This window comes from Dunckerocampus dactyliophorus, chromosome 17 (genome assembly GCF_027744805.1).
Source record: "Dunckerocampus dactyliophorus isolate RoL2022-P2 chromosome 17, RoL_Ddac_1.1, whole genome shotgun sequence".
Classification (NCBI taxonomy): Eukaryota; Metazoa; Chordata; class Actinopteri; order Syngnathiformes; family Syngnathidae; genus Dunckerocampus; species Dunckerocampus dactyliophorus.
The window spans coordinates 4,830,020-4,857,020 of record NC_072835.1 but is presented as its reverse complement, the minus strand read 5'-3'; the positions used below and the strand labels follow the sequence as shown (position 1 = coordinate 4,857,020).

The window sequence follows — 27,001 nt, the reverse complement described above, 5'->3', positions numbered from 1 at the left end:
TTTGTGTTTCGGGGTCATGAAAGCTGTGGTTGGCGGATGGTAGAAGGGGGAGGAGTCTAAATAATGTAAATAATGATGAGCTGTGACAAATAATTTATTTACAGCAACAGACGTGAGTTACATCGTGTACGTACCGGCTGTGCCTTCAGTGACACGTTTCTGTTCTTGTCAAGTCTTTACGTTCAACAGTGAAACAAGAGGCCACCTACTTCCTCTTCCTGCCCCGCCCCCTCCTGCCCCTGATGGAGGCGGCGGCGCCGTACGTGGCGGCGTCAGAGCCCGTGTCGTCCGGGGGGTCGGCGGCGGCGATGTTGATGTGACCTTCCTGGATTTCACTGCGGGCGTCAGGCGGAAGGTGCTGGATGTGCTGCTGCGTCTCCAGGTAGAACATGACGTCGCGCAACTGCTCCTGCAGCTCGCTGATGGTCTCGTCTTTGTGCTCTCCTGCACCAAAATGTCATGTGACTACAGTGTTACGACTGGACACTTCATTAGAAACACCTCATCACCCTTATCAAACAATCTGCTTTGACAAAGATCAGGATGACTTTTGATTGATTGAATGACGCAACCTGGGGGTGCGTGGGCCAAGTAATTATCACATTTTTGGTGCAGATCCAGATAAAAGGTGCGGCGTAAGGTATTTGTCTCTATTGCAGCTGGCCAATCGACTAAATTTCCTTGATGTCATCAATCATAACCACATTTTTCATATGAACACGGTACATCCTTGCTTCTTGCAGGGGCTGCTTTATAAGACCACCCGCAAGTGGCAAAAAACACAATGACACAAATGTCTATTTTTGATGCGCCAACTCAAACCAACAGGAGGTTGTCCTCTCTCACGGTGCGACCAAAAATAACACAGCAGAACACGCAATGCAACTGCACCACGCGGACTATCCGGGTATTGAAATCAACGCTTACACACTAGTACACATGCAAAACAATATTATTTTATATTACTGTGTAACCCGCAAGTTATGCTGGGTGATTTCCGTCTGGGAAAGAAGGCGCATGGGCTTCCCAGCTTGCCTTGAGGGTTTTACATGAGTATAAAATCGCATTATATCCTGTATATCCTGAGGTCGCGTGGACAATCATCCTTCGCTACATTGTGATTCGACCATCAACCCCTCACTCTTTCACGGTTGTTCAAAAATTAATAAATCATTTAATTAATAAATTATCTCTGTTTCGGGGTTGAATATGGGCTATTATTCATAAAAAATATACAAATATATGCATATCTAAACAAATTGTAAGTATTAATGGCCTAAATTCAGCATTTTCAAGCATAAAAATGGCTAAATGAACAAAAATACAAATATTAGGCATTCACATGACACATGATATGAAGTGTAAAAGTATCTGTGTCTTGTTGGGTGTGTGTGACGTCAGCTAGCTAGAGTTGACTGTTAGCTGAGTGCTAGCAGCAGGTTATCAGTGCACAGAGTGGCCGACAGCAGCTCCTGTGTGAATGTTCATTGCATGTGTTCTCTGCTTCTTAATAAAGCCATTGAATTGCATCTTGAGTCTCTTCTTAACCACAAACAGTGGCAGTAGTGTAGTATTCTACACTGGTATCTAGGTGTCATCCATCCACCTCCTATGCCGCTTATCCCGGAGCCTATCCCAGCTGACTTCGGCGAGAGGCGGGGTACACCCTGTACTGGTCTCCAGCCAATCGCAGGGCACATATAGACAAACACACTCACATTCATACCTATGGACAATTTAGAGTCGCCAATTAACCTTACATGCATGTTTTTGGAAGGTGGGAGGAAACCGGGGTACTGGAGAAAACACACGCATGCACGGGGAGAACATGCAAACACAGATGCCCAAAGGAGATTCAAACCCAGATCTTCCCAATCTCTTGACTGTGTGGCAAAAATGCTAACCACTAGGCCACCGTGCAGCCCTATCTAGGTGTCCGTAACATTACATTGATGAGACAATAGTTATGTTTTATTTATTATCATGGCTTATTTTCTGTTATTATGTCTACTACATTGGGTAATATAAGTGTAAAGGTGACTATAGGGGTGTTATTTCTTGTCTACAGGGCTGTAATAATGGTAAAAACCATATCTAAAAAGGTCATAAACAGATTTTCTATGCTCCAACTACAAAAATATTTCATTTCATATTGAATCCTACTTCGCGGAAACCCACTCATTGCGGCCGGGTCTGGAACCAATTAACCGGGACAAATGAGGGACAACTGTAAGAGTCAATTTCGATACCTGCATTGTCCATGTGGTGTACATAACATGTAACATAGTGTGTTCCACATTTGTTATTTTTGGTTGCACCTTGAGTGAAGCAGGCATTTGGGTTCTTTCTTTGCAACTTATATATTTTACCAACGTAGAGCAAATGAAATATGTTTTCTACAAATAAACTGCCAAATTATAGAGATTCTAAACACAAAATGGTGGCTTTTCCCACAAATAAAAAACAATGTTGATCAAAAATCAGTGGCAAAATCCACAGTATACCCCTCACCTCTCCTGGTTGCATTTCGAGTTCATCGCTTCAACATTTAATTTCACACCAACTCATTCTTAACGATAAACTACCAGTGGTTACAGTCTGCTTACATTGGGGCCACATAGGTATGAAGAAGCATTGTTATGCAATGTGTTTGTGACCTTCTCACCATTTTCTTTGGCTTTGCGCTCCTCGTCGGCGAGTTGGGTCTGAAGCTGTACCTGATTTGCTCTCAGGCAGCGGTTCATTTCCTGCTCCTCCTTCAGCTCCTGGCCGAGCTTCAGCACCCGACTGTTCAGCTGTGTGCACCTCGGGGAGATCACAACAACATGAACTCGCTCAACATTTCTTACGTTATTTTTGATTGATCGTCTTGTCAGCAGGCGTGTGCTAATTAAAGATGGCCGTCGGCGCAGACACACCTTTAATGTGTCAGCCCGCAGGTGTGAAGGCTGCCTGCTTGGAAAAAAAAAAAAAAAGACTTCACAGAAATGAGCTCACCAGGTCTCAACTTGCGGTTGGTGTGTGGGCGTAAGGTAGGATCATGCGCTCGTTTGATTGCTTGTTGTTATCAGCATTGGTGCCGATAACGTATTTTTAGATTACACAATTGCCAATTCAATTGTTGTATGATTACACAATTTGCTTGCTTGAACCTTTGCAATGACAGTAATCCCTCGCCACTTCATGCCTCCTATTTCACGACTACACCTTCGCGCGCTTTCAAAAATATTATAATAAATCACGCTGTTTCGTGGATGAATAAGGCTGATTAGTTACAAAAGGTGCATATTTAAGCAAATGTTACATTTTTTTTGCCAAAATTAAGCATTTTCAAGCATAAAATTGGCTAAATGAAGTAAAATACAAATATAAGGCATTGAAAAGACACATTTAAAGATGTTGTGATTATTGTAGTACTTTACACTGGTCACTAAGTGTCAGTAATGTTATTGTAATGTTGGGTGAGACACACAAGCACCGGACTTGATTGTGGAACAATCGGCTGTTATTGCAGGCTTGAATAATCCCTATCACAGGCGGCCGTGACCCACGCCAAGCTAAAACTCAACTCTGAACCCCAGACGTCACTTTTTGTCCAGCTCCACTAGCACTGGAACACATTTACAGCAACCCACACACACAAGCCATATTTATGTGTTTAATGGCTTGTTTTCTCTTATGATGTCTACTATATTGGATGATATGAGTGTAAAGGTGACTATAGGGGTGCTACTTCATATCTGGAGGACTCTAATGTTGAAAACCAGAAGGTTGAGAACAGGGGTGTCCAAAGTGTGGCCCGGGGGCCATTTGCGGCCCGCGGTTATTTTTTTTTGCGCCCGCGGCACAGATTCTGAAAATATCATTCGACAAGAAAATTAGAAAAACAGCAAAAATGGAAAAATCAGCAGTAATCCTACAAGAATAAAGTCATTAATATTGAGAAAAAGGTTGTAATAAAAGTTGTAATAAAAGAAAAAGGTGTTGTTTTATGAGAATAACTTAATATTATGAGAAATTATTACGTTTTTCTTTTACATGACACATGACCTTGACGACACTGAGCAGTGAATCAGAGCTGAAGTTAACATCCTCCTGAGGGACAGGGGATTGATCAGGCGAGCAGTGCAGGACATGTGGAGGAGAGTGAAGCATGCGTCCAAAGAAATGGGGGTTATATTGACGACTAAGTTGACAAAAACGTACATCTATTACCCCAGTGCAAATAGCGTGAAACTAAGGGTTAATCTGGGTATGGCAGCGTAGAAGAACAAACATTCTCATTTTGCATCACAGTTTAAGACCGTTCCTTTTGCCCACAGGAAAACGGGTCTGCGTTCAGTCCTGCATGCAATGATGCAATAAATCTTGGTATGGACCAAAGGATTAACATATGCAAAGAAAGAAATGTCACGATTATATTCAATTGTAACTTTGGTGGTTACCTTTTTTTGGATACACCCTGTAGTGACCAACATACTACTGTCTTTCAATATTTTTTTACTACTAATAGACCATAGTCAACCACGAAACAGTGATCATTTATTAATTTTTGAAGAAACATAATAGAGCGAGCGAGCGATGTTCAAACCGCAATGTCGCAAGGGACGACTGTATTCCATTTGAGACAGGACAGACATGTCAATTGTTTGGAACCGGAGTGGAACAGCGCTGCTGTGAGCAGTTTGTAAGTTAGCGGGATGACACAAGCATTGATTTGAGTGGAGTATGGAGTATACATGGAGTATACATGGAGTATACATGGAGTATACATGGAGTATACATGGAGTATACATGGAGTATACATGGAGTAGACATGGAGTAGACATGGAGTAGACATGGAGTAGACATGGAGTAGACATGGAGTAGACATGGAGTAGACATGGAGTAGACATGGAGTACACGTTTTCCAGACATTTTCCTTCATTTCTCTGAGAAGGACCCATGAATGTTGATGAAATGGAGTCTTTTTCAACTTACTTTTTCTCCACGCCCTGCTTGTCTTTGCTGATGTCTCCAAGTCGGCGTTCCAGGTTGTCACAGCGCTCCAAGGTCTCCTTAAACTTGGCCTTCATGTTGCTTATCTGTCTCACACACACACACACCTGAGTGAGTACATGATGAGCCACAGAAACATGACATCACAGCGGCGAGCACCTCCTCGGCCGTCTCCTTCTCCAGGTGGACAATCTTGTTCTCCCAGTAGATGCGCTGCGACTCCAGCTGGCTGGTCAGCAGGTACGAGTACTGAGGAAGCAGAGCAGGACACTCGTTAGTGCCGTGGCGTAACAGGAGGTTAGTGAGCAACACACAGGCTTACTTCCAGCTGGAGGGCGTCGATCTTCTCGGCCTGGCAGGTGTCGCCCTCGCACTCGTACTGCACCATCTTGCCGTCCGTCTTGCTCGCCACCAGCCGGTGCACGTAGTTGTCTGGCGGCACATGCTAACATTAGCCGCTAACGTGGCTCACTGAAAGCCCAAAGAAGAGACACGATGTACCTCCGGCGTAGTCCCACACGCGGTGGTTGGTGAGTTGCATTGCGTAGGTGTGCTGTGTCTCCTCAAAGTGTTTGTACGCATGGCGGCTCACGTAGCGCCCACAGCCGATGTGGCCGCAGATCAGACAGATCCAAAGGTTCTGAGGGCGATGAAATGTTGGTTAAATTGACACAGGGAGTGAGATGTACACGCAAGATGGCGCCCGCCTTACCTCCTGCACGCCGCACTCAAAGCACTTGTTCTCCTCCACGGGCTCTGGAGTCTGACAGTAGCGACACACGGGGCACCTGCCATTCAAACACACGTTGATTCCTTCAGTCAGATGAAGACACTTTCATTTGCATTTATAGACAAAGTGGCTCGATGGAGTGGAGGTACACACGTCAGTGTTTCCCACAGGACTGTGATCTATTTGTGGTGGTGGTGGGATGCGGGGGTGGGCATAATTGGACACGAAACGTTCGAAAAAAGTAAGCACAAAACATGAAAAGCAAAACAAATACATTTAAAACAATGGACTCTCTCCTGTCGTCTCTTTTTTGTTGTTTTTTTTCCAATGTCACAAACAAGACGGAGCCACCTGTGAGTGTTTACAAATGTATGGGAAACACGTTGGCATCTAAAAGGTGCGAGACTCACGAGGCGTCCTCCCAGCGCTGCAGACACTGGCTGTGGAAGCTGTGGTTGCACAGCGTGGTCAGGACGCCGTTCACCGACTCGTCCATTCTCTCCAGACACACAGTGCACTTGGGAAGCTCCGTCAGCTCCATCACTGGCAAACTGGCGCCCTCCTCCGACTTGATGACCTCAGCTCGCTCCACGTACACCAGCTGACACACGGCCTCTTCGATGGAGTTGAACTGGCGGCCATTGCACGTCGTGTAGAAGCTGTCGGCGTCCGCCTGAACGCGACACACACGTGCGTCACATTTGTACCACGACAAGGATACTCGTAGAACGCAGAGGCTCCCCCAAGGCTCAACGCTCTTAATAGGCCTTAGCTCGCATTAAAAATAAAAGCACACATATGCGGCTCTCTGGTTTGTAATGTTAAAAAACATAAAAAAAGAAAGTTCATTTCAACTTTTAAACATATTTGGGTTTCCCACGGGGAACACTGAAGCTTCATTACCGTTTCAAAGTTTCACGAGAATCTGTTTGGCACTTTTTGTGTCAACTCGACAAGTATAGAATACCTCATAAAAGTGAGTGAACCCCTCACATTTCACCATTTTTTAACTACTACAGCAACCCCTTGTTTATAGACCCGACCCAGACCCGACCGTCGTAGGTACATTTCCGCAAAGTAGGATTCCTTATTTATAAAAAAACACATTTTAGTAGCTAAAGCTTAGAAAACCTGTTTACGACCTTCTAAATATGCTGAGACATTATTAGATCCCTCAAGACATGAAATAACACCCCAATAGTCACCTACTACCCAGTACAGTAGACATAAGAGAAAATAAGGCAAACCTGTCTATAGCGGCCACTAAAGGGAAACGGCAAAAGTGGCCGCTATAGACAGGTTGGCGGCCATTTTGAATTTGTGCGCACACACATTAACATGTCTGTGATGAGAAGCTTGTGTTTGCAGATACATATACAGTACTTATACTGTTACATGTTGACCAGTAGAGGGCACTGTGGGACTGCGGATAAAAGTTGTGAAGAACTACTAGGCTTGTCTCACACCAGGAAATAAACGGTGTCACTGTGTGCAACAAGCTCCAAAGAAAACGTCTTTTTTTTAATGTGGAACAACTGACAGTTTGTGTGGATCTTGTGAATGATTGTGACTGAGCTAGGACTCAGTAATTAAAGTCTACACACGACGGCTTCATTGCTTAAAAAATGAAACTTTTTCATGCATGAAGGTTCTGCTTGAGTCAGCATTTTGGCCGCTATATGTGGTCAGATATTGACCAAGGGATACAAAATGGGTGGCCGCTGGCCGTGTTAGACAGGTGACCGCTATACACAGGGCCTATAACACGGAAATTTTCTGTGGGGGATTTTTCAGCGGCCGCTATAGGCAGGTGGCCGCTAAGACAGGTTTGACTGTATTCCTCTGGCAAAGTGACGTCAGGGGTTCTGAGTTGAGTTTTAGCTTGGCGTGGGTTACGGGCGCAGCAGTCGCTCGTGTTAGGGATTATTGTGAGACAATTCAAAACTGACATAAAAGCCTGTTGTTCCGGTGACCAAGTCTGGTGCTTGTGTGTCTCACCCAATATTACAGTAACATTAGTGACACCGAGTGACTAGTGTAGAATACTACATATCATCGCAACGTCTTTAAATGTGTTGTGAATGCCTTATATTTGTATTTTACTTCATTTAGCCATTTTTATGCTTGGAAATGCTTCATTTAGGCAAAACATACTTAACACTTGCAAGAATATGCATGTTTTTGACTAATGACAGAGCGTATTCAACAACAAAACAGCATGATTTATTGATGAATATTTTTGAAAAAAAAACGTGATCACGCTAAGCCGCTAAGCAGTGAAACTTGGATGCACTTCAGAGTAGTCTGTGTACAGCTTTCATAGCAGTATATTTACTATCAACACGCCGTGATTGCCTAAATATCTCGCAACACAAGTGGGTATCAAGGTAATTGTGACAAAAAGGGCTCTGTGTTGACTCATTTTCAGTGGATAGTACATCTATACTGCTATAAAAGCTGTACACTGTCTCTCTTCTCTAAGTTATAAGACTCTACGTTATCTCATTTTTGTGAGATACTGCAAATGTATGTGGAAATACATTTAACTAATACTTTTTCCCCCCTCACGTATAATCCTCCTAACGGCTAGCTAATTGTCAGACAAACTTGGCGGAGGTAACAAAGCGGCGTTAGGTGACTCTGACCTGCGTGCTGAACTTGATGAGCACCATGTACTGGTTGGGGGTGGAGTCTCGAATGATCTTCATGTGCTCCATGACGTCGTTGAAGGGCGCCATGAGCTTCATGAGGTCGTGGCTGGTCATGGTGGCCGGCACGGTCAGGATGCACACCATGGCGCTGCGGCGAACGTCCTCCGTCAGCGACGTCATTTTGCTACAAGAAGAAGATGTTAAGGGTGAGGGTGGAGAAAATGTGGGCAGGGGGTTAACGATGATCCTCACTTGGTTTTGTAGAGGTGCATGATTCCGTGGACCACCTCCACAGAGGGGTTCCCGCTGAAGAAGGATATCTGCTCTGGCAGCTGTTTGGAGGGAGAATCGGGGGCCATTGCGGCGCTGCCCTCAGTGTCCGCATCGCTCCTTTTGTGCTCCGTAGAACCTCCCGGGTTTTCACCCCCACCTTTGTCTACATTGACACACAGCTTTAGGAAGACACTGGAATTCTCTCACTGGGACGTTCTGCCTCATGGTTGAGCCTTTGACTGTCAGCTCATCTCTGATTGGCCGGTTTGCTTAACTTGTCATAAGCACATGTGTGTGTATATTCTTACCCGGACTGGGCTCAAAGGTCTCAATGACCATGTCGCCCATGGCTCTGCTTCCCATGTGTTGGTGCAACACTGCACTTCTCTCCAGCTCCGTCTTTCCACTTAGAGCCAGCCTGGCCAGACCCAAACATTTGTCCTGCAGCTGCTCCTCTGACATGCCCTCCACTGGACGCAAGAAACAATAAGTGACATTCAACAGAAACAGCGACAGACAATACAACGCATTACCAATCGGTGGACAGAGAATAGGCTGGTATACACAGTATAAAAAATCCTGGACAGTCAATGACAGCTGATGGTTCTTCGTCACTGCTAGTTAGCTAGCCGGCTAACAACATTCTTTCATGAACAACATAACCGCTTTTATGAACTCACCAGCAGAGTACTGGAAGCCTTGCGGGGATGGAGACTGGTCAGCTATTTCCAGACGGATGACAACCAGAGACACACTCATGTGTCTTTCCTGAGGAAATGTCGACTTTTACACAAAACCAAAACAAGCCTAGCGACGGCTAGCTAACAGCTAACTAGTTAGCCGACTAGCGTGCGTGCAAACACAACGGGCCGCGAAAGGATGTGCGATCACACCGACGCCAGAGACACAAACCTGGCAATATAGCCACTCATAAACATAAATATTACATATTTGTTTTTAAGTGTAATACTCGGGAGTTGAAAAAAACTTCAGGAAATATCCGAAGCTGTTTACACTATTTCTTAATCGTTGAATACTGATGACTCAACCAAGCACTCTCGCCCCCTACTGGACTGGAGGTGGAACAGCAGCAAGATTCCCTTTAAACGTGCTTGAACCACAATTCAAAACTCAAAACACTTACATTTACTATTTTATTTTTTTTCTTAAAAAAAAAAGCTTTGACATTCCAGTGTTTCTGTTTTTCCCATTTTCTAACAAAAGAGGATGATGAGATGACACTCCAGATTGTCAATCATTGCGCTCAAACACTTTGCAGCCACTCGGATGAAAAGATGAACGCGTGAAATAACTTCCAGTATATATGATTGTATTCATGGAATAAAACAGCTCTTTTACTGTAAAACTAGAAGATTTGTCTTATTTCTCGTCAAAGTTCAGGGCGCTGTGTGATCAAAACCACGATAACATTTTTGGGGGGCGAGGCGGAGGGTTTCCAGATAAACTCCATTCAAATGCTTTATTCATTGTACATCTATGGAGAGATAAGTTCAATATAGTGTTTTAACAGCTGGTTGTGTTCTAAACGTCCATCGTACTGGTCAACATGTTGACTTGTGTCAGGAGTTTGGATTGACCGATTGTGAGGTGAGAGGGAATGATGGAACGCAAACACAGCACAGCTCTAACAGAATCTACTGCAGCAACCTTCACACATACAGTACATGCACACACTCGCACGCATACACACACACCCTTGGAACGGCAGCGTCCTGCGTTATTTACAATTAGGTCCAAAGTGTATGTTTGTAAGAGACAAGAAGTGTGGACACTGCACAGACGATGGGACAGCATAAACTTCAGTGCCATCAGGGCCCACTCACAGATTATACAGACACACACACACACACACACACACACACACACACACACACACACACACACACACGCTCACTCACAAGCGGCTCATGTTAAAAAATGCTGCATCATTTTAAAACGGTGCAGCTGTCAGGCTACAAACAAAAACACGGTTTGAGGATTGTTTTCCAGACGTAAAACAATCTGCTGGTTGGTGAGGATGTCGTGTGACCACTCCACCTTGGGAGTTGATCCTGCTTGCAACTGAATAAACCCAACTCCTTCATAATACTGACACACAAAAGATGAACAAAAACATCAACTAAATAAATGTCCAACGGAATCTTCAGTCTGATGAAGACGACTTATGAGGTTTGTTGCACACAAAGCGAGGGAAGGTGACTAACCGACAAAAAGCATAGTGGTTTATTGTGTGTTTCATATTGGCTTGCTCTTAGCTATGTACAATAATTTACTAGTTCGTCTAAAAGGGCCTAATTAGCATCTGAACGTCTCACGTCACAGTATGAGTTCATGATAGGCGTAAAGCGTGTGTGTGAGTTGAAACTGTTCCAGAAATGTGCTGACAGGACACAAAAAGAATCCAGGTGAGAGGGGGGGAAAAAAAGCCACTGGGGGGGCAGGGGTGGGTGGGTGAACGTGATGGCGTTCAGATCTTGAGGTTCTTTAGCGTTTCCGCCCTCTTCTTGAGCAGGTCTCCCGCCTCCTGCAGCGAGCGCAGGTGACTGCTCTGCAGCTTGTCCATAGCAGCCTTCGTAAACGACCATTCCTCCTGCAGAGACAAGAAGTACGCGTCTGTCACGTGAGCTCGCATGTTCCGCTACAGCTTACATTCATGCCTACAGGTTGTCCATTTGACTTGTGCAGCGTGTAGTACACTTTCAGTGAGAAGCTAACAATGCAGTGTATCACATATTTGTGCGGCCCGCCACAAATAGTTTTTCATGGCCAATTACAGTCATCCCTCGCTAGATCGCGGTTTGACTATTGCTCCCTCACTATATTGCGTTTTTTCAAAAATAACTAATTAACAGCCGCTTTTTCGTGGTTGACTATAGCCTATTAGCCAAAAAATATTGAAAGACAAGTTGTATGCAGCATTGTGGTCACTATGCATCAGTAATGTTATGAGTCATGACAATCGATTACATGACCTTTCACACTGCGTGGAGATTGGCTACTGAGCCAGCAGAGATGAGCAGACATGCCATGGCTGGGGTCGAGTGGGGGGAAGAAAAAAGGTTCTCCTCTCATTCTGTGTGGAAGTGGTAAGTTTTGGGCTTCTTTGTCCTTCTCAACTCCGTTTGAAACACTTTAAGTTTAGAATAACTAAATTGGAGAGGCTAACTAGTTAACATGGTAGCTTGCTATGCTAGCAGCAGCCGTCTGTGTCTTTCATGTCCACAGGGCGCTAATCATGTTAAAACTAGTATTTAGAAACTCATAAACAGGTTTTCTATGCTCCAACTACAAAAATATTTTGTTTATTAATATTGAATCCTACTTGGTGGAAATTCACTGATCGCGGTCAGGCCTGGAACCAATTAACCGTCGTAAACGAGGGACGGCTGTACGCAAATTAGTCCCGTGGTAAACACTGTAATGATACCTTGTCTAACAGAGTGTCATTGACTGACCTGTGTGGATCCTTCCAAGCTTAAAGTGGACATTTTGATGGCCGTTAATACAACTTCCTGTCCTTTTATGTGCTCCAAGGCCTGTGCCAGCAGGTCCTGCAAGCTCGCCGTCAGCTCCTGGAAGCCGCACATGACCGGCGGCTGCAAACCACAGTGGGACGTCAGCGTTGGCTGTGTTGTCATGTTTTTGTTTTTTTTAATGAATAAATAAAAACTACACCTGAACAGTGCTCGCATCCTTTTTCTTCTTCTTTTTCTTCTGTAGGCTGGTCTTGAGCGGTCGCAGAATCTTAGCACAGTAGGTAGCAACCCAAAAGACCACGCACACCGTCTGCATGCAACCACAAGGTGAACATAAAGGAGAGCGACCACAAGGCTGGACAACAATGAGAACAGACGGCGCTCACCTCCACAAAAAAGATTAGGTTTTCTAATAAAGGTGGCCTCGTTTTTAATTTGCCATCTTTCATTTCCAGTAAATCTCCTTTGCATTTTGTCAGCATTTCTGCAGACAGGAGGAGGACATCAAAAATCGGCTCATTTGGTCACAGAAGAATTGCGGCCGACAGTGCTCACCTTGAAGTTGAACAGCTATTGACTTGAAGGTGTTGCACATCTGTGTTTGGAGCTCCGACGACTCGTCTGGGAGGAGGCAGAAAAGCGTTAAAATGCAGCCGACAGGACAAGATGGCGCCAAGGCGTTCAAGGAGCGAGTGCTTACCGATTCCGACACCATCCAACTCATGTATGTGGGCCGACAGCTGGAGCGTCGCCGCCTGGCAGTGGCAGCTCCCACTCGACAGGGCGGTGGCCAGACGGGTGGAGGGGGGTCCCAGCAAGGGATACTGAAGGAGAAGACGTGTTGGCGTCATGACATCATCAGGTGACCACACGTCTCCCGTACACACCTGCGTGCGTCTCTCCACCAGCTGAGAGGCCGTCTGCAGCGTCTGGTGGAGCTGCGCCAAGAGGCCGGCCAGGCTCGACACCTTGTCCCCCACGCCGTTCTCGGTGGCCAGCTCGGAGTTTTGTGGCGAGGGTTTGTGTCCCAACGCCGCCAGTGCGGCGAGGAGGCGGAGCGTGAGGGAGCGTATCCTCAGCCAGATGCACTCTTCCTCCAGGGAGTGCTGCCGGTGCTCATCAGTTAACCGCCTGTGACGGCAAGATGAAATACAAATGACTCGTTTACATAGCTTAGCGCTGTGAGTCTGTCAAACATGAAACGGTATCCACAAGCGTGCAGCACAGCCTTTGATTAGCGGGAGTGATATAGTTTGGTAACACTTGGCCATCCCGGTGAAATAAGTCAACTAAGTGCAGCCCGGGGTCCACCGTTTTTTAACGAGCACATACTACATTGTAGAAATAAAATAAAACAAACAAAAAAAATGCCGATACTAATAAATACCGTCACTTCCCGACTACAAGCCGCTACTTTTTCCACATGCTTTGAACCCTGCGGCTTAAACAATGATGCTGTTCATTTGTGGCTAAAATAACTACAGTTCCCATGATGCTTAGAGTAAATAACGCTAATATCACGTTTTTAAGTCTCATGTAGCGATCGTGTTTTGATCTGACAAATCTTAAGTAAGTTTGATCAAGTGTAGAATTACTACAGCTTCTGCTTGGACCACGGAAGAACTCAAACGCCAACAAAAAAAAAGCATCTCCTGTCTCACTCATCAAAGGTAGCGAGGGACACAGAGTGGAGGGAGGACTGCAAGTTTTATAGTGCGTCTTTGTGTAAATATCCCATGTTAAACATTACTGTCACGCCTATATATGAGCAATATTTAATTTCAAGGAAAATCAGGGAGCGACAGCAGAGCAGCTTGTTTGTAGTTCTAAATGTATTTGCTTTGCTTTTCTTGCATACGATATCAATATTGCAACCTTGAATATACTGATACGGAGCCAATATTAACACAAATCATTGCATACTTTTATGACTTATTTTGTAGTGTGGAATGTAAGAAAAGCAGGATTTAGACATGCTTTTTCGACTTATTTTGTAGTGTGGAATGTTTGAAAAGGCCTGATCAAGTGATACTATTCAAACAAAGAATAGTCAGCAACAGTAGGTATGAAGAAAAAGTGAATCATTCACTTTAAGCATGTGGGGTATAGTTTTATCCACAATGTAGTGGCAGCTAGGCATAATATAGCAAGGTTTGAGGTGCTCAATGCGGCGTTTAAACCAGACATTATTCATGCGCTCTCTTTTCTGTAATAGCTAATGAGTTTTTGCTGTCCCATGATGAGGTTGGTCATACTTCCCCGGTCCTGTGCCACCGCGGGAAACTTGTACATGACAAGTTTTGCACTCAGCTGCAACTTCTTTCTACTGCCACACGGTTGACATGAGTCCTGCTCGTTGCTACTCCGTTAGCACGCTAGTAAACAGTTTTTGTGGTCACGTGGTCTCTATTCGGTTGCTGCTAGACGTGCTGGGGCGGAGACTGGAATGGACTGCTTGTATCAGAGTGCCAATATCAGAGGTTTGAGATGAAGGCCGATGTAGTCCAATATTGTTTTGTTTTTTTTTGCTGTTACCGGCCCGATAGCCGATATCAATATCGGATGGGGACATCCCTATTTGTTATGCAACAATCCTTTTTTGTCGTGCTGCTTCAAATGCTCGGTGCAGTTGATCATGTTGCACTTCTTTGGTTCTGTGCCACCGCGGGAGACTTGTGCATGGCGGGATTTGCACTTGGCTGCGACGTTGCTCGTGATGCTTGTGCTAGGTTAGCACACACTGTTGTTGTGATCACATGGGCTCTATCTGGGAGTGGAGTCTGGAATGGCCTGCTTGTAACGAGATTTTAGATACTGACAGATGTAATCAGACACTGTTTTTTTTGCTGATTCAGACCGATATGCGATACCAATATCGGATCGGGACACCCTTAAGTGACACATCAGCATACCTCACGAGAGGTCAGCTGAACAAGCATGTAGGGATCGTGAGCGTGTGAGGGTGTGTGCATGTGCATTTGCTGTACCGCTCTTTGGGGTCCCAGCAGGTGAAAACTGTGAGGTCTCTGTTGTCCCTCATGTTGTCCCAGGGAATGTCATCCTCCTCTGCAGACAAACACATGGCCTTCACACTCTCCTCCAGACTCAATACACTGGAAAACAACATTTTAAAACAAGGCATCACAACTGTGCGGGTGCATTGTTTGGTGAGCATGTGTGTGCTTGCTTGAGTGAAGAATGTTCTCTCACATGTCGGCCTCCAGGAACAAATCCAGCAGCATCCTCTCTGTGCGGACCTGGGCGAAGTGCAGCGACTGGTTCAACCTGTTCCTGAGGGCGATGAACTCCGGGATCTTCTCAAAGGCTCCATACTTGTATGCCTGGATGATGTACTCTGAGGTCTGTGGAAAGGAGACCAGTTAGACGATTTAGTGGACGAGGACGCCCGGAAAGAAGAAAGCTACGAGGCTGACTCACATCTTTCTGGTTGGAGTGGAAAAACCTGAGAGAGAAGTTGCAGGCTTGGGATGCTGCTGCAAACTGTCCCAATGACTCTGCGTAACGTGTCAGGAGAAACCCGATGGTGTCGTGCTGGACGTGTTTGGCGTCCAGGCTGGCGTAGAGGTCCACCACGGGCTCAAAGGCGCCGAGGCGACAGTAGAGGAGCAGCAGCAGCAGCTTGAACTGAGCATTGGAGGGACTGTTGGACAAGCCCTCCTGCAGGAGGCCCAGACACTGCCACACCATGTCCTCGTCCCCTGCACGCCACACGGCCACACGTCACAACTCACACAGAGAAAACAGACATGGGGGTGCTGACTCACCGCTTTCTGTCCACAAGTCCACATAAACGTGAGCCGCCATCAGACAATACATGTCAGAAAACTGGAGCTCCGTCTTCAGAGAGTTCTTCCCTGTGAGAGCACAAGCAAAAAAGTTACGACTGTCTGTGGTGCACGTCGATGGGTCAGCATGCACAAATCGAATACATTTCAGTTGAGGAGTTCTCACCAAACTTGAGACCGTGGCGATAATGAGCCTTCAGCTCTGTGATGAGTCGCAGCTTTCCGGCGGCATCGAGTGCGTGATGCAGGCCGAGCGCTCGGCCCAGCTGACACAGGCACAAATGTCTCTGCAGCGCTTTGGTGTCGTCGGGGAAGGCGAAGCCTTCGGGGCCCGGCTGGCCCAGTGGGGCAGCCTCGCTCAGGCGGTTGATGAACTGCAAAGCGGGGGGGGGGAAGAAACGTGATTGATGGGCGGCTCGGTGGGCCAACAAAATGGCGTCGGAGCTGTCACTCACCTGCACGTGTTGGTCTTGAGAGAGCAGGTGGAGGTAAATGTTCAGGTCGGTGATGCAGCAAGGCTTGTCTCCAAACTTGCCAAAAAACTGCACCATCAGCTCTAAAGGATCTCCTGGACAACAAAACAACAACATGAGGATGAGGAGGATGTCAAGATGCCAGTGTTTCCCATACATTCATTCATTCATTTATTTGTGGCGAGCCAAATTTACCGCTACCTGTTCGCCATCGCTCAAAAACACATTATAATGGCACTGTCTGTGAATGCAGCGTGTCGTTCCAACTCCGTACAGTAGATGGCATCGTAACTCTGCTTCTTAACACACGTCATACGCACCTGTTCTGCCAGAGAATAAAAAGACGTAGCAGGAGGGACCAATGCTGCTATATTTAGCAAGTACTCAGACCCCTTTAGATTCTCTTTTTCAGAGCGACAAATATAGCAACATTTTCTGGTCGTACTGGACACTTCTGGAGACTGCCATGAAAGTACGTATTGCTCTCCTCAACAAGCAACCGGTGTTGCTATAAAAGCACTCACAGGTGGCGCTGTCTTGCTTATGACACTTAAAGAAAGCACATACAGTCAAACTTGCTCTATAGCGGCCACTAGAGGGAGTCTGCGAAAGTGGCCGCTATAGACAGGTTGGCGTCCAGTTTGATTGTTGACCAGTAGAGAAAAAAAAATAACAAAAAAGGGGGAAAAAAAATAATAATAATAATAATAATGTTGACCAGTAGAGGGCACTGCGGACTGCGGATAAAAGTTGTACAGCACTACTAGGCTTGTTATTATCATGGTTCATGGTTTTAATCCTGAACATGCATGAGTCAAACAGTAGCACATCACATAGTACAATTCACAATTTTGCATGTCCAAAAAGGAGTAGGAAGAAGCAAAGCTTATTTAATCCTACCCCTCATCAGTTTCACATCAGTTGCAATACATTTATTCACCTCTTGTTCTTCCAAGTGTACTTTGTAGGTCTACATGACAATGTAGTGCAATCATAGTCAAGGTTTTTACTTACTAAAAGGAAGCTAGAGGCTTAATAATAACTGATAGAATATATCCACGACCCACAGAACAAAGCTGTGCTAGTAATGTCTTACGCTTGTTTTTAATATTTTACTTTTTACAGCTTTAGTTCATCAGGAAGTGACAGGAAGTGACGATCAGCGTCCCGAGCAGGAGAGCTAGGCTCAGTGCTAGCTGTGAGTTTGGAGAGAGTTGGGAAGTGTGTTTATGTTGGCGTGGATGTAAAGTCCTGCAGTGTTCTCCGCTGTTAATAAAGCCATTAAAGTGCATCGGCGACGTGAGTCTCTCCTTCCCCACAACAAGCGGCATTACAGTATTGACCAGTGCACACCAGGAAATAAACGGTGTCATTTCTTACAGGCATTGGCTGGACAGTTATGTCTTGTTGGGGCTTGTTTAACCTTTGCCTTGTGGGCAAGCAGGAAGGAGAGACGATGCTGAGAGATGTGTGTGTGTTCTGAGCTGCTGTCTGGTGGCCGTGTTCAATAAATAAAGTTGGCAGAAGCAACAGGAGAAGTTTCCTTCTTTGCTTCGGAGCTGAATAACACTGACAAGTTAACAGACTAGTAGCGAACGGAAACGAAGACGGCTTTTTTTGTGTCGAACACAGAAGATGAGGACTTTGATGGATTTGTGGATGAGGATTGATGAAAAATAACGTGAGTACATTCTGAAATACTTCAGTTATGTACAACCGAACTCAGTTTTGCTCCCGCTGCCGCATGCATGCTAGCGTATGTTTTTTTTTTTTTATTATTGTAGCATCGCTGGGAGCACGTCCTGTTCCCAGCCTTATTTGCGGTAATGTTTTGGTGCAAATGCTCTTAAAGTTACATGTTTGACCAGGAAATAGCAAGCTCAAAAGAAGACGGATTTTTTATGTGGAACAACTGACAGTTTGTGTGGATCTTGTGAATGATTGTGACTGAGCTAGGACTCAGTAATTAAAGTCTACACACGACGGCTTCATTGATTGAAAAACAAAACTTTTTCGTGCATGAAGCTTCTACTTGAGTTGGTAATTTGGCCGCTATATGCAGTCAGATATTGACCAAGGGAGACAAAATGGGTGGCCGCTGGCCGTGTTGGACAGGTGACTGCTATACACAGGGTCTATAACATGTAAATTTGCTGGGGGGGATTTTTCAGTGGCTGCTATAGGCAGGTGGCCGTTCTATAAAGGTGGCCGCTAAGACAGGTTTGACTGTACACAAAAAGATGCAACAGAAGAAAGCTAATTTCTAAACATATGTTTTTTGCTTACATTTTGTTTCTCCTCGTGTCCAATTATGCAAATGAGCGACATAATCTAGTCCCCCCCACCCTCGTCCTGTGAGAAACACTGGATGTCTTTTAAAATGTGTGTTTGTTATTTACCCAGCAGGCTTTCTTCAGGGCAGCCCCTCTCGCGCAGCCTGTGCATCAGCTCCAAGCGAGCCAAGTAAGGACCCCGCAGTGAGCGTGAATCTTTGCCGTCCTCGCCCTTGATCCGATCCTCCACAAACCTCACCACTTCAGCCACCGTGTGATGCACCGTGCCTTCGGAGCAGCTACACACACACAAACATATTTGTTGTAGTTGTTTGACCAGACCAGGTTGTTTGATGAAAAGACAAAAAAAAAAAAAAAAACCTCAATGATGGGAGCCAAATTATTAGAAACATCTCTCAGTATAATACAGTACAGTCCAGTTGTACAACTTAGACCTAGTTTTTCTTTGTGTATTTAATGTGCTTACTGCAGGGGTCACCAACGTTTTTTCTTGTGAGAGCTACTTTTAGAAAATGAAAATGGCCACGAACTACTCATTTTTGTAGAAATGATTTTCATACCTTATTTCAACCCAAACAAATCAAATATGCTTGTTTTGCCAAAACATTCACAAAATGCTGGTATCCACAACTCACATTTTATATTTCAGAATACTTTTCTTTCTAGTGTTCTCACATTATTAACTGAAAACCTGAATGAAAAGCAGACCTGCAGGCGCCTCATGTGGTCGTGGGGGGCTACCTGGTGCCCACGGGCACTGTGTTGGTGACCCCTGGCTTACTGTATATTGTACTGTGAGTTTCTTGCAAAAGAAACATCGGACAAGCCTGCCCCCTTGTGCTCTATGTTGGGAATTACAACAATGCTTCTCTGAGGTGTTCTCTTGCAGTGGTGCCCAAACCCGGGGAGGGTCGTGCATTCTAACAATCTAATGCTATTTATTATGTATTGCGGAAAAGGAACAGCACAAAATTAAAAGCACAAAATGAATACAGACCCATCATCCACCACTATGAGCCTGGAGGTTATTTTTCAGAGAGATTAGAGCATCACTGTTTGATCTGTGGTAACATGCAAGCATGAATTAAGCGGAGGTTGTGCATCGAACAAATATGCCCTCAAAAATGTCATCAAACCATAGCTTTATGCCTTCCCACATAGTATCAGCATTTGGGAACAAATGAGGTGCAAGAAAAACAGGAAAAATACAGTAGTAGTCTATCTGTGCAGCGTGGGAGAAAGTTAGCACACGCACGCAGCTATGGTGTGTTCAAGGACCGTCGAACAAATTGGGACGGGGTCACCGCTTTTTTTTATGAAGTTTTTTTTATCATTGCACCTAAAAAAAGTTTCCCGTGGCCCCGTTCGGCCCAGCCCATGGACCGGTACATGCTTGGGGACTCCTGTTCTATTGTATGACGTAACAGTCTTGAAAGCGTTTCTACTCACTGTTCGCCCTCCTCTGGCGGACTCCACGATTGATCCATGAGGTGAAATAGAGAATCAAAGTAGGCCAGGTAGAATTGCCAATCATCAGGACTGCACACACAGAGATGACATGTAAACTTGCATGCAGTTAAATCCAAACGGCACACGCTGACGTGAGCCCTCAGCCTCACTTTTTCAGCAGCAGATTGTGGGCCAGAGCGTTGCACTCGGGCCAGCGCTGCAGTCGCCTGTAGAGCATCATACACTTGCTTTCTCGACTTTGGAGCTCGCTGGTCAGCTTTTCTGTCAGGACGTCACGCAGCCACAGTGAGGACAAGCGGGCAGGAAGAGGGAACAAGACCTGTTTGCCTGTTTGTGTGCATTCACCTCCTAGTGGGCCCTTGATCACATCCAAAGCCTCCTCGCACTTTCCCAAACGCTCCAGGATCATAAAGTACAGCTGGACCTACAATGAGAAGCCATTAGGACTGACAACGACGCAGCAATAATTTTGGGATAGCTACAGGAAGTGAAAAGTGGACATATTTACAGCAAACATCTTCCACAATTCTGCTTGATGCATTCATTCGCTGATAAAGAGCCGTGTGTACTTTGAGTGTAATCAAAATCACCTCAGCTTCTGCTTCAATCTTGTCCTCTTTGACCATCTTTTCCACCATGCGCTCGGCCAGGGGCAGGAACATGGTTTGGGAAAGCTTTTCATCTTGTGCTGAAATGGCCTGGACAACATCACACAGTACATGACACATTAGGCCAGGCAGTGTTTGCCACAGAACTGCAATCTATTTGTGGTGGGAGAGTCACCATCTAATTTGCATAACTGGCCATGACTCACGTGCATGTAAATCTACGTATATGTTATTTTGATGTACAAGTATCACCATTTCAGATTTTTCGCTTTACATTGTGCATTTTTGCTTTGTTTTTTTCCCCATTTTTGCTGGGTTTTTTTGTTCAATTTTATGTGGCACAGGCCAATAAAAAACGTTGGACTACCCTGGCTCATTTCCTGGCAGACCAGACGCATATGATGTGTTAAGAAGCAGAGCACCTACTGTAGAGCGTTAGAACGACAAGCTACATTCACAGACAGTCCGGTCATAATGAGTTTACGTGGGATTCTCAACGTAGTTTATGGGACATGGGTGTGTGTGTGTGTGTGTGTGTGTGTGTAAAGATGATGACATACCTGCATCACCAGACTCATGACAGACCAGAAGTAGTACGGATTCTTGGGAACAATTTTATACAAGGCCATTCCCGCCTGGAGAAATGCAAACAACAACATCAGCTTTATTCATACGTACACTACAGTCTTAGTCCAGCACTAAAGTTGTTTTAGCATTGCTATCATGAATACACAAGTTTTGGCTAGCGGAATTGCTTCCCGGCTCGTGGCGATGAACGGATGAGTGTTTTGACTACTTATTCTCTGGCAGACCAGGTGTGTGTGAGGTGTGGTAAGAAGCAGAGTTGTACGGACATAGAAGGACAAGCTCAAGTCACAGTCCTGTTACACCACAGGTGTCAAATTGAAGGCCCGGGGGCCGGATTAGGCCCGCTATATCATTTTATGTGGCCCAGAAAGCCGGGAAATAATGCACGTAAAAAAAGAAACTTATTTTAATATTATTTTGAAAAATATTTGTAAATATACTTTAATTTATTATTCTAAAATATTTTATTAATAAAATAATTTATTAACTTTAAACATAGTAATATTTTTAAATTTTATTTATTATTTTTAACATTACTGCTAAAGTTTTTATGAATTTATTTTTTTATAAAAATTTTTATTAAAATATATTCATATTATATTAAGTTAAAAAAAAATAATAATAAAATAAAGAATCTTTCTAGCTAAATGTATTTGTTATCAATTTTAACAGAAAAGATCTTGTTTTTTGGTGTCAAATACAATTTTAATTGTTTATAATTCATTAATGAATAATTAATATAATAATTACTAATAAAACTATTATCAGAATTATAGAATAGCTGTATATTCACATTTGCACTTGGCACCTTCACTTGTATCAACATAAGCTTGTTGGTAAAACAATACAAGGTGAAAGTGATGATAATCAAATATCATGAGGCAATTATACATGAATATTGTTTCACTGTTAAAAGGTGAACCTCTGAGGGTAACCATAACTGCAATGTGGCCCACAGTAAAAATAAGTTTGATGCCCTTGCGCGTTAGACAGTAATCCCTTGTTTATCACAGTAAACTGGTTCCACACCCGAAAGCGATAAGTCAATTTCCACAAAGTAGGATTCAGTATTAAAAAATAGAAATATATTCGTAGTTAGAGCATAAAAAACTGTTCACTTTCTTCTAAATAAAATTTTTACCATTATTACAGCCTTCTCGACATGAAATAACACCCCCGTAGTCACCTTTACACTCCTATTACCCAATATAGTAGATATAAATCAGAGAAAATAAGCCATTTAAGACCTACATAAAACTCTTGCTTGTGTGTGTTTCAACAAATGCCCTGTCTTGTGTGGACATAAAGTGACTTCGGGGACTCAGAGTTGAGTTTTAGCTGGAGTACGGCCACAACAGTAGCCCATGTTATTATGATGATCATGATGATGATGACTACGATGATATCATTGTGCCTGTGTTGAGATCAAATAATAAAAGCCTGTGGTTGGCAATCCAGTCTGGTGCGTGCTACTCGTGACACCTAGACATTCATCGACAATGCCTTAAACTGGATTTATATTGTAGTTCATTAAGAACATTTTTATGTTTGAAAATGCATTGTGGCGGTTCCAATTTATTTGTGGCGGCCGCACTGTAGTATTATGTCAGCATGACTCATTAGAACAACAAAACTAGAGGTGTACTAACACGTTTGCACGGGACGGTACGTCTTGTATTGTGTGCATATGAGCGTGTGTGAGACCTGCTGCATCTTCTTGTACTCTCCAATGCGAGCGTACGCCATGAAAAGGTGAGAGTGGTACTCCTCGCTGAGCGGAACCTTCTTGACGGCAGCTTCGTAGAGTTTGGTGACCAACTCGGCTGTAACGAGCACACACACCAGTTAACATGTAGCCCCCACCACTCCACTGTGCGCGTGTGTGTGTGTGTGTTTCTACTGACGCCGATGCATCTCTCTGTAGAGGATGGTGAGGGCTTGTAAAGAGTTGTCATCGGTGGGTTCCAGAGAGGTTACCTCCTGGGCCAATGAGAAGGCTTCATCCTGCTTTCCTGTCCGCTGGAGGCCGATGGCCTTTAACACCTGCAGGGATGAGGAAGGGAAGGGTGAAGACGAGTGAGGGGGAAGTTAAATATATAAAAACAAACAAAAGCTACACAGGACATCATCAAATAAAAATCTATATTGACATCACCCCCAATCAAACCCTCCCGGCCGATAAGAATGCGAACACATTTTGGGGAGGATACACCTCTAAAGTCACATCAAACTTTGACCGCAGTTCTGTGAGCAACAAAGGATTAACTGTGCATGCAAGCTTTCTCTTTGGCTTTTTTTTTTTTTTTTTTTTACGGCAGGGCGGCTTCAACAAGGGGAACATTGGCAGGATATTTAGCCAAGAGGGACGTACCTTAGCACAGTGCAGGTCTTTGTGTTTCTTCAGAAGTTTATCAGCCTGCTGTATGGCCATTTTGTTGTTGCCATTATCAAGGTAATCTGAGGGTCAAAAAAAGCACATCATGAGGATTATCCTTATAAACTTCAATTTAGAAGTCAACGACTACTGAAGATGTGTGTCACTATGACTGTACAGGGAATGACATTACATTGTGTGTGTGTGTGTGTGTGTGTGTGTGTGTGTGTGTGTGTACACAAACAGGCGAGCCTCTCGGGGACAGCTGGTTGCCAAAATTAACTGTAGCAGACAGTGATTGTGTCATGTCTCTTCTCTCGGTTTGAGGAGCAAATATGAACTAAAACGTTGTGAGGAAGAAAGTCCCGATCTAACCTTGACATTTCAAGATGGAATGTTACATGTTACAAGATGTAATCAAACAAGCCATGAATGGGCAAAACCTGTCAAGGTAACTTTATTGAACAAGTCCTGACCGTCATCAACAATAAGCTCACAAACAAAATATTTAATCTGCACTTAAATTCAACTATGTATAAACTTTGTTTACACGCACGGAAGATGAATAAGTGTTCATTCTGAGTGAGCGAGCTGTGGCATCACTGAAAGAGCTGCTAAACCAAAGGTCTCCAGTAGTGACATAAATCCAAGTTTTCTATTGAAGTTATTAAGTGCTTATGCTGTAGATATGCAAGAGTCTGAGGGCGTTAAAAAGCTGTGACAGCACCATGCTAGCTAAGCAGCTAGCACCAATACGCCGGGGTTAGCATGGAGCATTGTCCTCAACCTGCTCTGAATGCTAGCTAGAGGCTAAAAGGTTAGCATTGCACTCCTGACACTTTCACAATGCAAGTGCGAGGACTATCATGAAAGTCGTCAGCCTCACAAAGGAAGAAACACACAAATTTGCAACTTTTCTTGAAAACAAGCCAAGAGTTGCCAGCGGTTCCATTGAAAGGCATGCTAGCTGGCACGTTAGCCTGGAAGCTAGCTGTCAAACAGCCGCCGTTAGCGAAGGAGAAAACAGCTCAGCGGTGACAATGAGCCTCCTCACATCACCTTCTAGACTGTTCTCTGAGCCAACATAACCGACAACGTCCGCCAAATCACTGGGATGGTACGATCAGAGAACCGGTGCCGCTCAGCGCATCCCCGGCTGTGGGCAGCTCGGGGAAGGTGCACTGTCATAGGGCGCAGCAGACAGCAGAGCCCGTGGTTACTGATGGAGGGGCCGCAAAGCTGCCTTCCAGCTCGGACCCAGTCAAGTTTAAGAAGATGGGCGGATATACGGAACCACAATGTGGTCCATAGTCTCGAAGTGGACTCAATAAGTCACCCCGCAGACGAGCGCTCACCATATATGGGTCTGAGTCTCCGGTCGTTGGGGTCTTGCACATGGCCTCTCGCCGCCATGGTGGAGTTTACCTGCTATGGGAAGTGTGCACGCATGCGCACTATGCTCCAGTAACTCCAGCAGCACTGCTGAACGCTGCAAGATCATTCAGTGCAAAATACGACCAAAGTACACTTCAAAACATCTTTCGAATCTTAATTTTACTTTGTGCTTATTTATTTATTTATTTAGGCTCCAGCATACCCCCGCGACCCTAGTGAGGATAGGCGGCATAGAAAACAAATGGATCTTAATTTGATGTTATTTGGTAATGTCACACTGAAACGAATAAGTAATATGAAATAAAAGAGTAATACAAAGAAAAACATTCCTTACTTTTCCCCCCTGCGGTTCTTTATATAGTCTGGTTTGGAAGGATAACCTCCTCTTCTACAAGTATTCTTAATGATGGTCGACAGTCGAGGGGTTGGGTCCAAAAGAGCGGCCAATATTGGTCGGCGTTTCTCCTCTCTGTGACCTTTTTATGACGTTGTCATTTCTACAGTGATGGCGTTCCTTTTCTTTGGCACACTGCCCTTGGGAGACATAATGAAGTGTAATTAACTAATGTTATATATATTTTGTTGTATATTTAAATATATCACATGATTTTTTTATTTATTTTATTTTATTTATCCATTACTTACTTTTTCACGATTTGTGTATTTCTTAAGTGTTTGTGAACAGTGACAGCTAATTTAACTGGAGTCAAATTCCTTGTTCGTGTAAGCATGATTAGAAAATTACATTTTATTATATTGTTTATATATTATTTATCGCTTCAGTGTGGCTACGCAGGAACAAATTATATTTTTCCTTGCAGCAAAAGGCACAAACCGCATCTTCCGCCGGCACGTGCTGTAAACTGTTTTTTTTTTTTTTTTACCTTTATTTAAGCAGGTTAAAACTCATCGAGATTCAAAATCTCTATCACGACCTGGGCCAAGTGGCAGCATCCATCCGTCTCTATGCTGTTTGTCCTCACTACGGTAACGAGGGTATGCTGGAGCCTACCCAGCTGACTTTGGTGAGAGGCAGGGTTCACCCTGGTCGCCAGCCAATCGCAAGGCACATATAGACAAGCAACCATTGACACTCACATTCATACCTATCGGCAATTTAGCGTCTTCAACTAACCTAACATGGATATTTTTGGGAGAACACGCCCAAACCCATATCTTGGAACCCGTATCTTCCCAATCTCCTGGCTGTGTGGCCAACATGCTAAACACTAGGCCACCGTGCGGCCCCCAAGTGGCAACAACACATATTAAAACCATATTGCAGGCAAACTTTTACACGTGCACATATTGAAACAGTGTATCGTACAGTTAAATAAAACATTTACAACCACCTTGCCTTTACTGCAAACCTAACCAAGATTTAAGTGACAGGCGCAAGCTGTTCTCTCTTAGAGACATTGACAAAAAAAAACTTTAAAAAAATAAGTTTAACTGTAATAAAAGGTCATTTCTAATTTATTTTTAACCACAAAATGAGGACCACCCTCTCTCTTGAGCGACATTTTAAAATTATTCTTTAACCATTTTTTAAAAATACATTTGAGTAAAATTATTAATTTATGGGCGTAACCACAAAGCGAGGACCAACTGTATTGCTAATGAGCAAGGACAAACAGGTTGCCACAAATGAATGTATGTGACAACACTGACAAAATTCCAACATTACAACAAAACAGTTTTCATGTGAACATAAAGCAAAAAGGAAGAAAACAAGCAGCAGTGGGCAGATTTTTTTTTGTTCAAATTTATTAGATATTCTGTTGTGTTCCATTGTCTAGACCTTCAGTCACAGCTTGCAAACTGTGAACAAGAAAAAAAACTAA

General features: G+C 44.2%; 2 protein-coding genes across 3 annotated transcripts; both read right to left on the bottom strand.

Moving 5' to 3' along the window:
• Positions 1 to 76: 76 nt before the first annotated feature.
• On the bottom strand, positions 77 to 9,687 carry brap (BRCA1 associated protein). Its single transcript, XM_054757579.1, has 12 exons — positions 9,333 to 9,687; positions 8,961 to 9,122; positions 8,632 to 8,815; positions 8,374 to 8,563; positions 6,139 to 6,401; positions 5,711 to 5,786; positions 5,500 to 5,638; positions 5,321 to 5,430; positions 5,158 to 5,247; positions 4,981 to 5,084; positions 2,666 to 2,805; positions 77 to 444 (listed from the first exon to the last, which is right to left on the bottom strand). Exons 1-12 carry the CDS (start codon positions 9,409 to 9,411, stop codon positions 206 to 208), a joined length of 1,776 nt encoding a protein of 591 aa, XP_054613554.1. The 5' UTR covers positions 9,412 to 9,687; the 3' UTR covers positions 77 to 205.
• Positions 9,688 to 9,855: 168 nt separating this feature from the next.
• naa25 (N-alpha-acetyltransferase 25, NatB auxiliary subunit) lies at positions 9,856 to 25,202 on the bottom strand. 2 transcript variants are annotated; one of them, XM_054757578.1, is made up of 23 exons: positions 25,118 to 25,202; positions 23,760 to 23,845; positions 23,293 to 23,431; positions 23,093 to 23,211; positions 21,361 to 21,435; positions 20,783 to 20,890; positions 20,538 to 20,616; positions 20,342 to 20,453; positions 20,172 to 20,261; positions 18,828 to 19,000; positions 16,411 to 16,523; positions 16,122 to 16,329; positions 15,935 to 16,024; positions 15,588 to 15,868; positions 15,360 to 15,511; positions 15,137 to 15,262; positions 13,037 to 13,280; positions 12,850 to 12,973; positions 12,705 to 12,770; positions 12,536 to 12,633; positions 12,349 to 12,459; positions 12,129 to 12,269; positions 9,859 to 11,263 (listed from the first exon to the last, which is right to left on the bottom strand). In XM_054757578.1, exons 1-23 carry the CDS (start codon positions 25,173 to 25,175, stop codon positions 11,141 to 11,143), a joined length of 2,916 nt encoding a protein of 971 aa, XP_054613553.1. In that variant the 5' UTR covers positions 25,176 to 25,202; the 3' UTR covers positions 9,859 to 11,140. The 2 variants fall into 2 exon arrangements, with proteins under 2 accessions (XP_054613552.1, XP_054613553.1); XM_054757577.1 differs by having other exon boundaries at positions 9,856 to 11,263; positions 12,850 to 13,280.
• Positions 25,203 to 27,001: the final 1,799 nt, after the last annotated feature.